This window comes from Fulvia fulva, chromosome 4 (assembly GCF_020509005.1).
Source record: "Fulvia fulva chromosome 4, complete sequence".
Classification (NCBI taxonomy): domain Eukaryota; kingdom Fungi; phylum Ascomycota; class Dothideomycetes; order Mycosphaerellales; family Mycosphaerellaceae; genus Fulvia; species Fulvia fulva.
In genome coordinates, this window is record NC_063015.1 from 4,048,379 (window position 1) to 4,060,790 (window position 12,412).

General features: G+C 53.1%; 8 protein-coding genes across 8 annotated transcripts; 3 read left to right on the forward strand and 5 right to left on the reverse strand.

The window, feature by feature from the left end:
* Positions 1-329: 329 nt before the first annotated feature.
* CLAFUR5_04852 (37S ribosomal protein SWS2, mitochondrial) lies at positions 330-744 on the reverse strand (the record flags this gene model as incomplete). The annotated part of the gene is made up of 2 exons (XM_047904000.1): positions 330-374; positions 430-744. The coding sequence occupies 2 exons, from the start codon at positions 742-744 to the stop codon at positions 330-332; spliced, it is 360 nt and encodes a 119-aa protein (XP_047760595.1).
* A 243-nt stretch (positions 745-987) lies between these two features.
* CLAFUR5_04853 (Peptidyl-prolyl cis-trans isomerase B) lies at positions 988-1,721 on the forward strand (the record flags this gene model as incomplete). The annotated part of the gene is made up of 3 exons (XM_047904001.1): positions 988-1,383; positions 1,440-1,580; positions 1,632-1,721. The coding sequence occupies 3 exons, from the start codon at positions 988-990 to the stop codon at positions 1,719-1,721; spliced, it is 627 nt and encodes a 208-aa protein (XP_047760512.1).
* A 445-nt stretch (positions 1,722-2,166) lies between these two features.
* Positions 2,167-2,592, reverse strand: CLAFUR5_04854 (uncharacterized protein; the record flags this gene model as incomplete). The annotated part of the gene is made up of 1 exon (XM_047904002.1): positions 2,167-2,592. One exon carries the CDS (start codon positions 2,590-2,592, stop codon positions 2,167-2,169), a length of 426 nt encoding a protein of 141 aa, XP_047760515.1.
* Positions 2,593-3,313: 721 nt separating this feature from the next.
* Positions 3,314-3,610, reverse strand: CLAFUR5_04855 (uncharacterized protein; the record flags this gene model as incomplete). The annotated part of the gene is made up of 1 exon (XM_047904003.1): positions 3,314-3,610. The coding sequence occupies one exon, from the start codon at positions 3,608-3,610 to the stop codon at positions 3,314-3,316; it is 297 nt and encodes a 98-aa protein (XP_047760596.1).
* Positions 3,611-4,590: 980 nt separating this feature from the next.
* On the forward strand, positions 4,591-6,123 carry CLAFUR5_04856 (uncharacterized protein; the record flags this gene model as incomplete). The annotated part of the gene is made up of 1 exon (XM_047904004.1): positions 4,591-6,123. One exon carries the CDS (start codon positions 4,591-4,593, stop codon positions 6,121-6,123), a length of 1,533 nt encoding a protein of 510 aa, XP_047760599.1.
* A 122-nt stretch (positions 6,124-6,245) lies between these two features.
* Positions 6,246-7,843, reverse strand: CLAFUR5_04857 (uncharacterized protein; the record flags this gene model as incomplete). The annotated part of the gene is made up of 3 exons (XM_047904005.1): positions 6,246-6,882; positions 7,168-7,514; positions 7,565-7,843. 3 exons carry the CDS (start codon positions 7,841-7,843, stop codon positions 6,246-6,248), a joined length of 1,263 nt encoding a protein of 420 aa, XP_047760598.1.
* Positions 7,844-8,318: 475 nt separating this feature from the next.
* CLAFUR5_04858 (uncharacterized protein) lies at positions 8,319-9,854 on the forward strand (the record flags this gene model as incomplete). The annotated part of the gene is made up of 1 exon (XM_047904006.1): positions 8,319-9,854. The coding sequence occupies one exon, from the start codon at positions 8,319-8,321 to the stop codon at positions 9,852-9,854; it is 1,536 nt and encodes a 511-aa protein (XP_047760601.1).
* A 1,175-nt stretch (positions 9,855-11,029) lies between these two features.
* CLAFUR5_04859 (uncharacterized protein) lies at positions 11,030-12,152 on the reverse strand (the record flags this gene model as incomplete). The annotated part of the gene is made up of 2 exons (XM_047904007.1): positions 11,030-11,235; positions 11,291-12,152. 2 exons carry the CDS (start codon positions 12,150-12,152, stop codon positions 11,030-11,032), a joined length of 1,068 nt encoding a protein of 355 aa, XP_047760600.1.
* Between the last annotated feature and the right edge of the window lie 260 nt (positions 12,153-12,412).

Genomic DNA, 12,412 nt, shown 5'->3' on the forward strand with positions numbered 1-12,412 from the left:
ACATAACACTTTCGTCCCGGCCATCACCCTGCACCTGCATCCTCGCTGTTGCTTTTGATCTCCACGATGACCAGACTCCCAGCGCTAGTCAGGCATCTTTCACATACCCCAAATGTGGCTATGCACAGTCTCGCGATGAGCTTGATTCTCTGTTTACTTCTTGAATGCCTCGACGCTTTCATAGCCTCTTCGACATCGTAGCACACAGCGTCGATACTTTCGACCATGCAGCCGCCATGTCCGTCCGGTATTGTAGCACAGTCATAATGACCGCGGTGCCCAAAACGTGGCTGTTTCCTTATCATTCCCTATCCGCACTCGCGATGTGTCTACCCTCTCCTCTCTACCCTATTCAATCTCCTCGCCGTCATAATCTGCATCAACACATCAGCCACTCCATCCTCTCATGCACGATATATCAAACCATACCTGACTCCTCGTCCTCTGTCCTCTCACAGGCAGACTCGTAGCATGTCGTCGTCCCCTATAAGTACCCATTTCTCGCAATCTCTTGATATTATCTTGCAACTGTCGCCGCAGGTCATTCTCCAATACCATCGTCGATAGTTCGTCGGACAAGCTGTCGATCTGCGACACCTTCAAGCCTCCTACTCTGGCGGTCTTGTGGATGTGGAACTTGGCCATGAGTTGCGAGCAGACTTTGGGGCCGATGCCGTAGAACTTCGTAAGAGAGCGGGTGACGAGGGTTGTGTCGAGGAAGTTATTGCCGAAGATGAAGACCATGGTTGCGGTGGAGAGTGATGACGGGAGGGAGGTGGATGGGCGCACAACGTTGATGGCGATTCAAAGGTCACTGCCGAACGCGACGACACGTGACACTGCGAATGAACCCTTGTTAGCACACATATGCGGGGATAGGTACATAGCTGGACCTTGCAGTAGTAATCACACAGCTGGCAACTTGGCCATTGGACTCCCACCTGAACACCACCAATACCACACACACATTGGTGACATACCGCAACCATGCTCTCCCTCCAACGCCTCCTCGCCAGCCTGCTGGTCATCTGCGCCATCTCCTCCCTCTTCCTCGCCCAGACCGCCGAAGCCCAAAAGGGCCCCAAGATCACACACAAGGTCTTCTTCGACATCAAGATTGGTGATGAAGATGCCGGCCGCATCGTAATGGGTCTATACGGCAAGACCGTTCCCAAGACCGCCGAGAACTTCCGCGCTCTCGCCACGGGTGAGAAGGGCTTTGGATATGAGGGCTCCGCTTTCCACCGTGTCATCAAGGACTTTATGTGCCAGGGTGGTGACTTTACCAAGGGTGATGGAACGGGCGGAAAGAGTATTTACGGTGACAAGTTCCCGGATGAGAACTTCAAGTTGAAGCACAGCAAGAAGGGACAACTGTCGATGGTTAGTGTGCAGGTCAATGAGTGAGAGATGGGCAGCATACTGATTGATGTGGACAGGCAAACTCCGGCAAAGACACCAACGGCTCGCAGTTCTTCATCACCACTGCCATCACTTCGTGGCTCGATGGCCGTCACGTTGTCTTCGGCGAAGTCCTCGAGGGCTATGACGTTGTGGAGAAGATTGAGAACACACCCAAAGTGAGATATAACAAGGAGCACAGACTTACAATGATACTGATGTAGTAATAGGGCGCTGGAGACAAGCCCAAGGCAACCGTCAAGATCGCCAAGTCCGGCGAACTTGAAGTCCCAGATGAAGGTATCAGAGCAGAGCTCTAGGCCAGTACGTCCATTCTCGTCCCAGTCGGATGGCGTGCTGTCTAGCCCTTTTCTTCCCTCATCGCTGACACCCCATTTCTAGGCTACGCTGGCTCCGCCGAGTTCGCCTCCACTCCCGACCCTGATGAAGTCATCGACACGGCCAAGGACACGATCAAAGAGGCTGCAGGCACCGCAAAGGACACCCTCTATGCAACTGGCTCGACTCTCGCTTTTCCCAAGTCTGAGGGCCTCAGCTGGACTATGAAGTGTTTCTTGATCGCGTGCATTGCTACGGCTTGCTTCATGTTCGTCAGGGCTCATCAGCAGAGGCGAGGCGGCACACGAAGTACGACTGCAGGACGACACGGCGCTTATGAGAAGAGCTTAGCATAGACAAAGAGATGAGGCAGTGTGAATTTGCACGATTCTTGAGTGTACTAAGCTTCCTTTAAGACTTCCTCGATCACCACATCGTCCAGCTTGCGAACGACATGTCCACATCATCGCACGTCTTGGCGGCCACTGCTTCTTCTTCCCCCGGTGGCTGTTCTTCCGTCGATCCCGTAGTCTCAGGCTGAGCAGCTTCCCTGCTTTCGACCTCGTCGCCAACCGGCTCCTCTACCTCTTCCATCCACTTCTCAACTCGTTCATCAAGTCCCCCGTCCTTCCTGAACTCCTCCTTCAGCGCTACGAACCCTTCTTGCAGCGTCACCAACAGTCCCTCTGGTCGGCATGGAACGTCGTGGGCCTGCCAGGCAATATGCCCACTGACATCCTTTGCAACGCAGACTTCTCCGTTCTGTTCGACGAAGCGGCTGCGAAGTCTTTGGGCTAAGGGTCTCTCCATCCCTGCTTCTCTGAGTCTGCTGGGTGGCGCGGACGTCGGCATCTCTAATCTCGAAAGCCTTGTCGCTGAGGTGCTCGGGAGAGTTTTCAGGAGAGGGTGCTGCTCTTGTGTTGTGAATGTGCACCACGCCTTGTAGCAAGAAAACGACCTCTTCTGCAGTGCAAAAGGTAGTGCTGGAGTGAGAGGCATCGAGCGTTGCGCGCGGCTGCCCAGGATGCGGGTGATGTGTTGTGTTGCTGGCATGGTTGGGTTGATTGAGTTGTGTGGCGGTTATTCTTGAGGTCTGGTGTGAAGATTGTTGGGTTCATCTGTTGTTGCGGTGTAAAATGGGAGGGAAAAGATTGTGAGAGATGTGTCAGGTGTTGTGGTGTTGCGTGAATTTAGAATTTTGAGGACGAGGACTATGGATGACTATCTTACACTTGGGGCGAAGGGTGTGGATGGGGTGTTTGAGGAGCATTCTCCACAGCCGCTTGCCGCAAACAAGCGACGATTCTGGTGACTTAAGGCTCTTGCAATTGGGATCAGTGAAGATAGGCAGTCCAAGTAGCTCTTGTGCATGGTAGACGTTCGATGAATTTACTATGGCATGTGATCGTGGTGAAATTTTATTTTGATTGCGTTGCTGAATAGTATCTATCTTCGCAGCCTTTTGACGCCCAGAGCAGATATACCGTCACTCTGCTTGCCGACTTCAGCAATACATCGCGAGCTGCTCGATTGACGTCCCATCGTTGCTGTCTCGATAGATTGCCGTTGCCCCTTACTGCTCGCCACCCATTCCTTTGCGTCGAAGTCTTGCCTGCACAAGATCTGATTTGCTTGCCAAGGTCGTTGTGCTTGTTGTGGAGGCCTCAATTTCATGACCGGATTCAGTAGATGTCGACATCTCGTCAAGCTCTTGCTCGGTTTCAATAGGAGTCGGCTGGATGGAGTTGCCAAGTTCGGCAGCAGCCATAGCAGCAAAGGCCGCATCAGTCTCTCTGGCGGCCTCGAGACCTGATGCTCGTGCAAGCCAGTCGAATGGCAGGGCTATGTATGAGAGCCACCTGAGAGACATTTTGGAGGATGCCTTGGAGGTGTAGGAAGTGTGGTAACTGTTGATGTGTAGTGTGGCGTGGTTTGCAAGTGCTTTGTTGAAGTTTTGTGATCTTCAGAAGTTTTGCAGTGGTTATGTCGTATGGGAGAAAGAGGTAGAGAATGTACGAAGATGACGGACGTATACGTACCTTTCCACCCACGCTCGCTGTCCTCAACACGAGGCTGTAGCAAGCTCATCGCTATTGTTGATTGGCAGGATGTTTCTCTGGTCCTCAAAGGCAGATATTGAAGCATGGCGTCGCACAATCACGCCGCACTGCCGTCCGATCTTGAGTGGAATAGCCTGAAATATCGGGCAGGCTGATCTGATAACGGCATACCACCTCGCATGGTTCAAAGTATGGTTGGCTGGTATCGAGAACAGTTGTGAAGCCTCCTCGTCAGGGGAAGGTGAGATATCGTAATACGACAACACCGTCGATTGAGACTGCTGCTACAGATTCATGGTTGCGGTCCGATGTTCACCTGCGCGGGTTGTCGCATGTTGCAAGGTGATGGGAAGGTGAAACCGCAGATGGAGGAAATGATGTGTGGGAAGCAGAACTAACCTCAGACCACCGATGGCTCGCATGTGGTGTAGCGTCGGAAACTCCCGGCATCCATGACTGACAGGTCTGAGCTTGGAAACTGCACCGCCGCACACATGAAGACTTCCTTTGTTCTCCCACCTTCTCCATTCAGCCACTCTTGCCGATTTGATCTTTTGGTAGAGCTTAACACTGATTACTACCCAGGCGGAATCGCGTCGATTGATGCACCATCGATCCAGGAGATGTCGACTCAAAGCGTCCTGTTGCGTGGCAAGGCGCCTGCATCCTTCGCTCAGGCAGCGAGGCCATAGAACACCACGCACGAATGAGCTGATCCGCCACCAGAGACTCATATACGTCAGTCTTGAGATGCTGAGCATCGAGAAATATCGTCACGACACTCTTTGCCATGGCTCTCCGAACAACACCTGAAAAGGTGACGCAAGAACGCGACATAGATCATGTCAAAGGACTACTCTGCGAGACCGCCCTCGAACTGGCTGTGCTTGGCGAAGTCGACTCTGCGAGAGATCTGCTCAGTCTTCTTGCATCCGCTACGGGAGAACCAGTCAGCCTCTTCCAGGCCGGTCTCAGCTTCGCATCGCGAGCGACAGGTCAGTGGCCAGTGGGAACTTCGGAGGAGGCGAAATCGCAAGACGCCCTATCAAAACTTCGCCAGCGATGTAAAAGAGACAGTTCGCATGGCTTCCCTATCGGTGGAAACGTCTACGACGAGTCTGGTCTGAAGGCATGTCTTGAAGCGAAGGATGTCTGTGGAGCTGACAGCACTACCGGTAGTTCGGCCATGGGCAAGGGAGTGCGGCTGGTGCAGGCATTGGACATCTCGTTGAAGTTGCATTATTCCGGTGGCCCATTGGATCCAGGCTCACAAGTGCGAAGATCTGCACGGATAGCATCGCTGTCAGATAGTGCTGCCGATCAGTCACCGGAGACGGTCTCTACCACCTCAGCACGACCAGGTGGTGTTGCCGTTGCAGACTTGGATGCTCAAAGCGCTGAAGTAGTTGGCATGATCGCCGTACGCTGGAGGGCATATCAGCAGATACGCTACCTGGCAGAAGCAGAGAGTCTATGGCCATACTGGCTCGCGGGCCTACTTGCCGATGCTCTTTCGCTTGACCGAGATGATTTGACAGCCAAGGGACAAGCATTGGTCGAAACATTCAAATCGAGGCTCGATCATGGCTTCGTTCCGTCTATACTGGCGGGAAAGTCGATGAAAGAGCTCCTCGACCTCGCGGCGAAAAGCAGCTTCGATCGCATGACAGAAGATGGCCACCCAGAAAGCAGTAGGATGTTCTTTAAAGCAGGAGCATCGGAAGAAGAGATCGAAGCCCTTGAGGGTCGCCTCCAAACCGTCCTTCCTGACGACTACAGAGAGTTCCTTCAAATTACGAACGGCTTTGGCGTAGGCGAATCTGGCATCTACAACGGCTACTTCCCAAGCCCGGCGCTTCATGCTACTGTCGATGTCAAGTGGGACGAAGAGGAGTACTTACAGCTACCCGTGGAGCTTCTACAACTCCCGCGTGAACTGGAACAACTAGCCACATCTCACTGGAAACAACGAAGCACACGACCGAATGGTTACCTCGATTGGGAAGGAGCTCTACCTATCTTCGATCGTGTGCTGGAGCTGGGAACTCTTGACATTTATAACATCTGGCTCGTCCACCCGATGTTGGTTGAGCAGTGTCGCAATGCGTATCACGAGATGTACAGAAACGCCAACAAGAAGCAAAGAAAACGGATCTTGCTGGCTATGGAGTCCTTCGCTGGCAGCAAAGGGGCTTTTGAGCAATTGCACTGGTGCTGTGTGACTTGGGCGGCGGGAGGCTCTGCTTGCATGACTGCGTACGCTAGCTTTCGTGACTACATCGAGGCCATGACTTTGCGATCAATGCAACGGAGAGCTGAATGATGACGCTTGATATGTCGCTGGCAGGCTCCGATATTGGCCGTCTCTGATAGCAGACCTCAGCGTCGCCATGACGTCTGTTGACAGCGCAAGATGGCACTGTCGTCCCTTGCCCCGATCAGCAGCTACCATTGGCTTTGCTCTTCTGCCTGTCCTCCTGCCTTAGCCAGCTGTTGCTCACTCCTCACCGGTAGAGCCATGATCTTTCTGTTGCCCTGCGACACGTCATCCGGTTGTCTTTGCAACATCAAAGGCTCGGCGTTAGCAGCCATCGACGTTGCCTTGTCATCTGGATGTCTTCGCAGCATATAGCTTGCGGTCCTGCTATCAGCTAGCGGCGACGCATCTTCTCGAACCATCTCATCACACACCGAGTCGACTTCCATCATCTCACCACCCTCTTCTAACTCCTTCCGCTTCAGACCTCTCTTCAGCCCAGCCTCAAGATCGGCGATCGCGCTCGTGGTGACTTGGTAGCACTGACAGCCGTCTCGAGTATACAACTCGTCTTCACATCCGCAGTCCCATGGAGGTGATGCATCTTTCTTGTTCGCAATCTGTGGTACGTCCGGAAGTCGAGGTTGCTCGGGAAGTTGGGCTTTGGTCTCGTCGATGATTTTCTGCATCTTTGCCATAGAGCCGTCGAGTGTGGCATTTAGGCGCGACATGGCTTGTGGGAGCTCGTGTGAGACCTGCGGTGTATCGCGCGATGGAGTTGTCGCTTGTTGCTTGGGTGCGAACTGGCTGGGATGCATGTCGTTGCTGGCGATATATTCGTTGTGCAGTGCGTACTGGATCCGGAAGGGAAAACCTTTCTTGGCTCAGTTCCCAGTTTATCTCAGATTTTGATTGAGGAAGATGCAAGAGTTGGGTGTGCGCTTTGAGATGACGCTAAATTGTGCTAGAAGCCTGAGGACAATTCACCAACTAGCTTCGGAACAAAGGCCCGAGCTTCGAAGTTTACGCACATGACCCTCAAATTCGAAGAAACACACAACGAATCGTACCGCTACCGACATCATCAACTACCAAGAACCCACTGTATACCTGCCAACCATCCACTCTCTATCGCCCCGAAATCCGGTCTGCCGATTCTCATGCTCGAGCGCTTTCTTCAACTCCATCATCGAAAGCTCAGCGTCCTCCCTCTCCTTATCGCAAAAGGCTACACTCTCGCATTCCGCTATACAACCAGCAAGTCGCTTTCTGCACGTCTTCCATTGCTGCGAACGAGCGCCAAGCTTATCCGGCGGAGCTCTAGGTTTGCGCCTAGCTCTTCTCTTGAGATTCCTTTCTGGAACGCAAAGGTGATTTTTATCTTGAAGTCGCTCCCACTTTCGTTGTACGCGAGTGGTAGGCTCCTGAGGTGAGAGAGGGTATGTGATGGTTATGACCTGGTGATGTCAGTATCGTGTGTTGGCCTCTGTGAGGGGGGAGGACGTACTGGTAGCCCTGGCTTTGCGAAGAGGATGCTGGTATTGACATCTTGAAGATCAGCTGGGCTGGTGTAGAGTTTACTGGGGGCATAATCGCCTGTTGAGAGTCGGCATGGATTCTTCATGATAGTGAATGTGGTAAGGTTGCGCTCACTTACTTTGCCTTTTGAAGGTATTTTGCTGACTATGCTGAGGTCTTTGTGGCGGGCTTCACTAAAAGGGAGGTTCTGATTGCAGGAGTGTTTCAAGGAATCGTGCTGCGCCTCAACGCCCCTGATGGCGGACATTTCGACGCAAGAGCATCGACAGCGAGGCAGGTCATTCACTGCATGGAGTACAGCGCATGCGAAGCGTGGTCTATAGCACCATCGTCTGTGTTGGCAGTCGACCCGTCATTACTCGCTTGCCGTGGTCATACTTGATGCGTCTTCAACGGCAGGCAATCGCATCACACTACGGCTGACGTTCTCCAGTGTCATGATCATCCGATCATACCCTCCAATGCGTTGTCTCGATGGCGATGACATGCTCACACGCACAGGGCACTGATGCGCTGTACAGAAGAGTCAAAAAGGCCTCTCACTCCAGCCCCAAACCTGCTCCCCAATCCTCCACATCCAACATCCAGGAACAGTATCAACCTCTAGCTTCGGCAAAGGATATCACCTTCACAAACCCAAGTCACAAATACGTCCACCAAGCCTACTCATACTCTCAGCCTCCTCCACCTTACCATTCACGAAGTGCTTCGCATACTACAAGATGCGCTTCATCTACTTCGTTCCGATGCCGCTTGTTGGCTTGGTCGCTGCCGTGGCTTTGCCCGGGCACGACCTCCTTGGAATCGCTTCGTCATCCCAGCAATTGGGCCAAGACCTCGAGACTGCCACAACCAACATCAATGGCACAGCGTTCGATGAGCCATTCGATTCGCTGGAGCTTTCAAAGCGGTGGGGAGATAGAACCCAGAATGTGGTCATTTGGAAGGAATATATGGCGACATTCAAGAGATCGGGTGTCAATCTTGTAGCATGGATGATTGGGGCGGCGACTGACTGGTCTGGTGCACCTGTCCCGGCTGCACCGGCAGAGCGTGACTACACTATACGTGATATCGCCGACGCAGAGGGTTGGACGCGTGAGGTGCTCCCTACACCTCCTCATATGGCACCTTTGCAAGTCCTACAAGGCTTGACAGGAGTCGAAGGTATGGAGAAGGAGGCTAAATCTGCTGGGAGAGGTGGTGGACCAGGTTCGACTAGCCAGCACGAACCACTGGACACCTCGTTGTCTCCAAGTAACGATTATCGTGCCTACAGGTCCTTCAACACTGGCCTAGTGTGTGGTTCTTACACTGTAGTGTACAGCTTGCCGCAGCGCATCATATCATGGCAACTTAACGACGCTCCCTGGCCCCAATTCTTGCAAACACCACCCCGAGGATCCAGAGGAGACTTCCCTGCTGGGTTGCCCGCACCGATATACCCTGCGATCCGTGACTGGTACGATATCGCCGCGGTCGAATACACCCAGCCGAATAGGATCAGAAAGGACAAGGCCCAAAGGCTCTTCCCAAGATGGTTTCATGTGGACCACCCCAATCTGGCGGACAGTGTGGTAGCCGCAGTCAGCATGTGCTTGAGCGTGCATGGAATCAACGACTTTCCGCCTTTGCCTGCCTTCGTCACGTTCCCGATCGGGTCGGTGGCCTACGAGTTGCTGCTTGGCACCCCCATTGGCCGAAGCGTCGGTATGTTCTTGATTACCAAAAGGGAGAAGTATGGCCCCGATCTTATTATAAGCTCCATTACGGTATGGAATGGTGGCGATGAACGGGTCAACGATGACTCTGAGTCTGTAACGAAGAACGTGGACAAGAATGACAAGTTCGGGAAGAGACCAGTCTTCCTGTTCAACGTACGGAGGAAGACAAAGCTGCTCGACCAGGCCATGAGAGCCAACAGAGAGTTTGAAAAGAGAGGCGGCGTCGGGTATAGCCCTCACAAAGAGCAGCAGCCCTTGGCCGCGAAGAAGGGCCCACTTTGGCCACATCCGCTCAGGCCGCAACCATTCCCCGCTGGTGGCAGCGCAGGTGGCAACAGCGCACCTTCCCAGGGCTCAAGCTCTAAATCAGAGCAATGGAAAAACCCCAAATTTGCGCTCGTACCAGCGCAACCTGCAGGAGGAGCTGTGCAGACGTATGAGGGCAAGGGCAAGGGTGCAGCTCAAGACGACGTATTGTACGTGGATCCAGGCGCGCCACGTCCTCCACCCTCTGATGACGAGGAGTCAGTCTGAGTATACTACGTCGACTCTCGCGACACATAACGGTATCTTTGGAACGAGCAACAAGTCAGTGTGCGAGGAAAGGATATTCCTTTGGCGGTTTTCTGGATACTGATGTGGTTCCAAATTGCTATAACCACGATGAGGCAGACTGGCGGAGGATTCCCGACTCAACTTCCTTTTTGCGATCCTGATGTTGTGATAGAGAAGAGAGAAAGCGGAACACTACGGCCACTTTGAGACAGATTGATGGAGGGTTTCCCGAGTTGAGTGTTGGCATCTATCCTGTGCACGACGAGGACTCAACGTGGCGGGTGGATCACACGACAAGTCGATGATGGATCTGTCTGAGCGTTCTGCATGATTTACACCCTAATTCTGAACACCAAGACGAGGTCAAGGAAGAGCCAAAGACAGATTTCAGATGTGTATGTATATTTGGTTACCAGCGTAGCACGAAAGAGTGACTGTGCTCGCCAGAGTCTCCACACTCTTCATCTCTCTTGTCGATGTATACTATGATGTCGTGAGTCTGGAGGCTCCTATTTCACCCCTCAAGTTGAAGTGACTGTGGCGCCAGCAGAGGCTCTCCTATGGCCTGACCGAGTAGGGCAGCTAATGAATGTCGACGCACGGCGGATTCCATAACAGCCAATAAGTTGATATCACAAACAGCTTCCAGTTCCAACATGTGGATGTAGCTACTCTCTCGCTAGCATAAGTTCTCCTATAGCCTGATCGAGTAGGGCAGCTAATGAATGTCGACGTACGGCGGATTCCATAACAGCCAATACGTTAGTATCGCAGACTGAACCCCGCGCCACTGTGTGGCCGTAGTCCATGGACATGGAGATTGGCTTGGTAGTCAGACTGGCGTATTGGCCTTGAAAGGAGCACGGCTATCGAAGGTTCCTAGCTTAACAGCTGCATCGCGCTTAGTACTGTGATTGGCTGCCGGATCAGCATGTGTCCCACAGTCAGCAACTGCCAGCTCTCTTCTCTATTGCGACACAGACATCTCCCCCAGCTTGCACTACCTACCGAAGCTCGTGCATTGGTCCTTGAAGTATCGCAGCTAAGAAATGTTCGCAGAAGAGCTCCCCGCGGAAGTGATTTCCATTGGCTCCCAGCCTCGTGACTCCCTGTAGCGTGAACGTTCGCCCTCGATGGCACATTCGCTGGCGACCTCAAGCTGGCCCAATATGCACCATAATACACGGCAACACTCCAGCATCCTGATTATCCAGACCACTCTTATCCCATACTCGAATGCCCGTGATCGTCTTCTTGTCCAGCTCATCAATATGTTGCGCCAGCATCCACACGATACCACCGACATTCGGCGTTCCCAGAACGGCCTGGAAGGGCTTGAGGCCTTTGCCGCTAATCTTGCCTAGAAGTCACCAGCGGATTAGTGGACTGGGGAAAGAGACGAGAAGGAGACTTACCAGGCTCAAAAACATGCCCAGGCCACACAGGCGCATTCCCACTCGCCACACCCTCCTTCCTCAATGCCTCCTCGATCACGTCGCGAGTATCTTCGTTCATGACGTTTACCCTCACCACAATCTTCAGCCCTTTCCTCTGAGCTTCGTTCCCAACCGTAAGGGATAGCCACGTCAGAAAGACGACGTCGCTCCAATTCTTCAAATCAGGAAGAGCCGCATCGCCCCAAGCAGCATTATTCTCCACAACATACCCCGGACCATAATTCCGATACGCAATGATCGCGCCCTGCGCAGGATTGTAGACTTCGTAATACTTCCCCTTCGTCGGCTTCCCTCCATTCTCTTCTCCATACGGCTCCGAGTGATCAGACTGGACGTTGACGTTAATACCACCGCCTAGAGTAACGCCCTGATCTGCGAGAGGAGCCTCGATGCTTCCGACCACCCTCTTGACGGTAGCGTCACTCCAATCCATCGAATTCTTCCACCCCCACTCAGCAAGATCATCCACAGCATTATACTTCGCCGCCGGCGCGGTACCCTCTTGAAGCATCATCCAGAGTTTGCAGCCTTTGCCATAGTAGATCTCGTACGGGGACTTGGACCAGGGTGGCCAGACAGGCTTGGCGTTGAGATGCGGGAGTGATGTGGAGTTCTCGTAGAGGTCGGCATCGTCAAACTGGGAAGTGGCATCTCTTGCGATGATTGAGGTTGTGAGGGAGGTGCTGTGGAAGGCGCATGTGATGGTGGAGATGGCGATTACGAGGAGGCCGGCTAGGATGGTGATGACCAGGTTTGCGCGGCGGAGGTTGTAGGATGGCATTATGGCGGTGGTATGATGGGTATTCCTCAGTGGTAACATGGGAGATGCCTCTATGGTGGTACACTGGTGTTGCAGATTAAATGCTTGGAGTGGCCAGGTGCGCGTAGATGCATATGAACAGAATGCACCACCGTGCCGCCTCTGGCATACTCGCGACGCACATGCACGAGTAGCCGACGTGATACCATGCCTGGATAAAGGCCAGTCTGCAGTCTCTTTGATAGAGCTACATACTTCGAGAAGGCTGTAGTGACAAGAGCGAGAGGAAGCGAACGTTGCTTGCTTTTCTGTCCCATGCG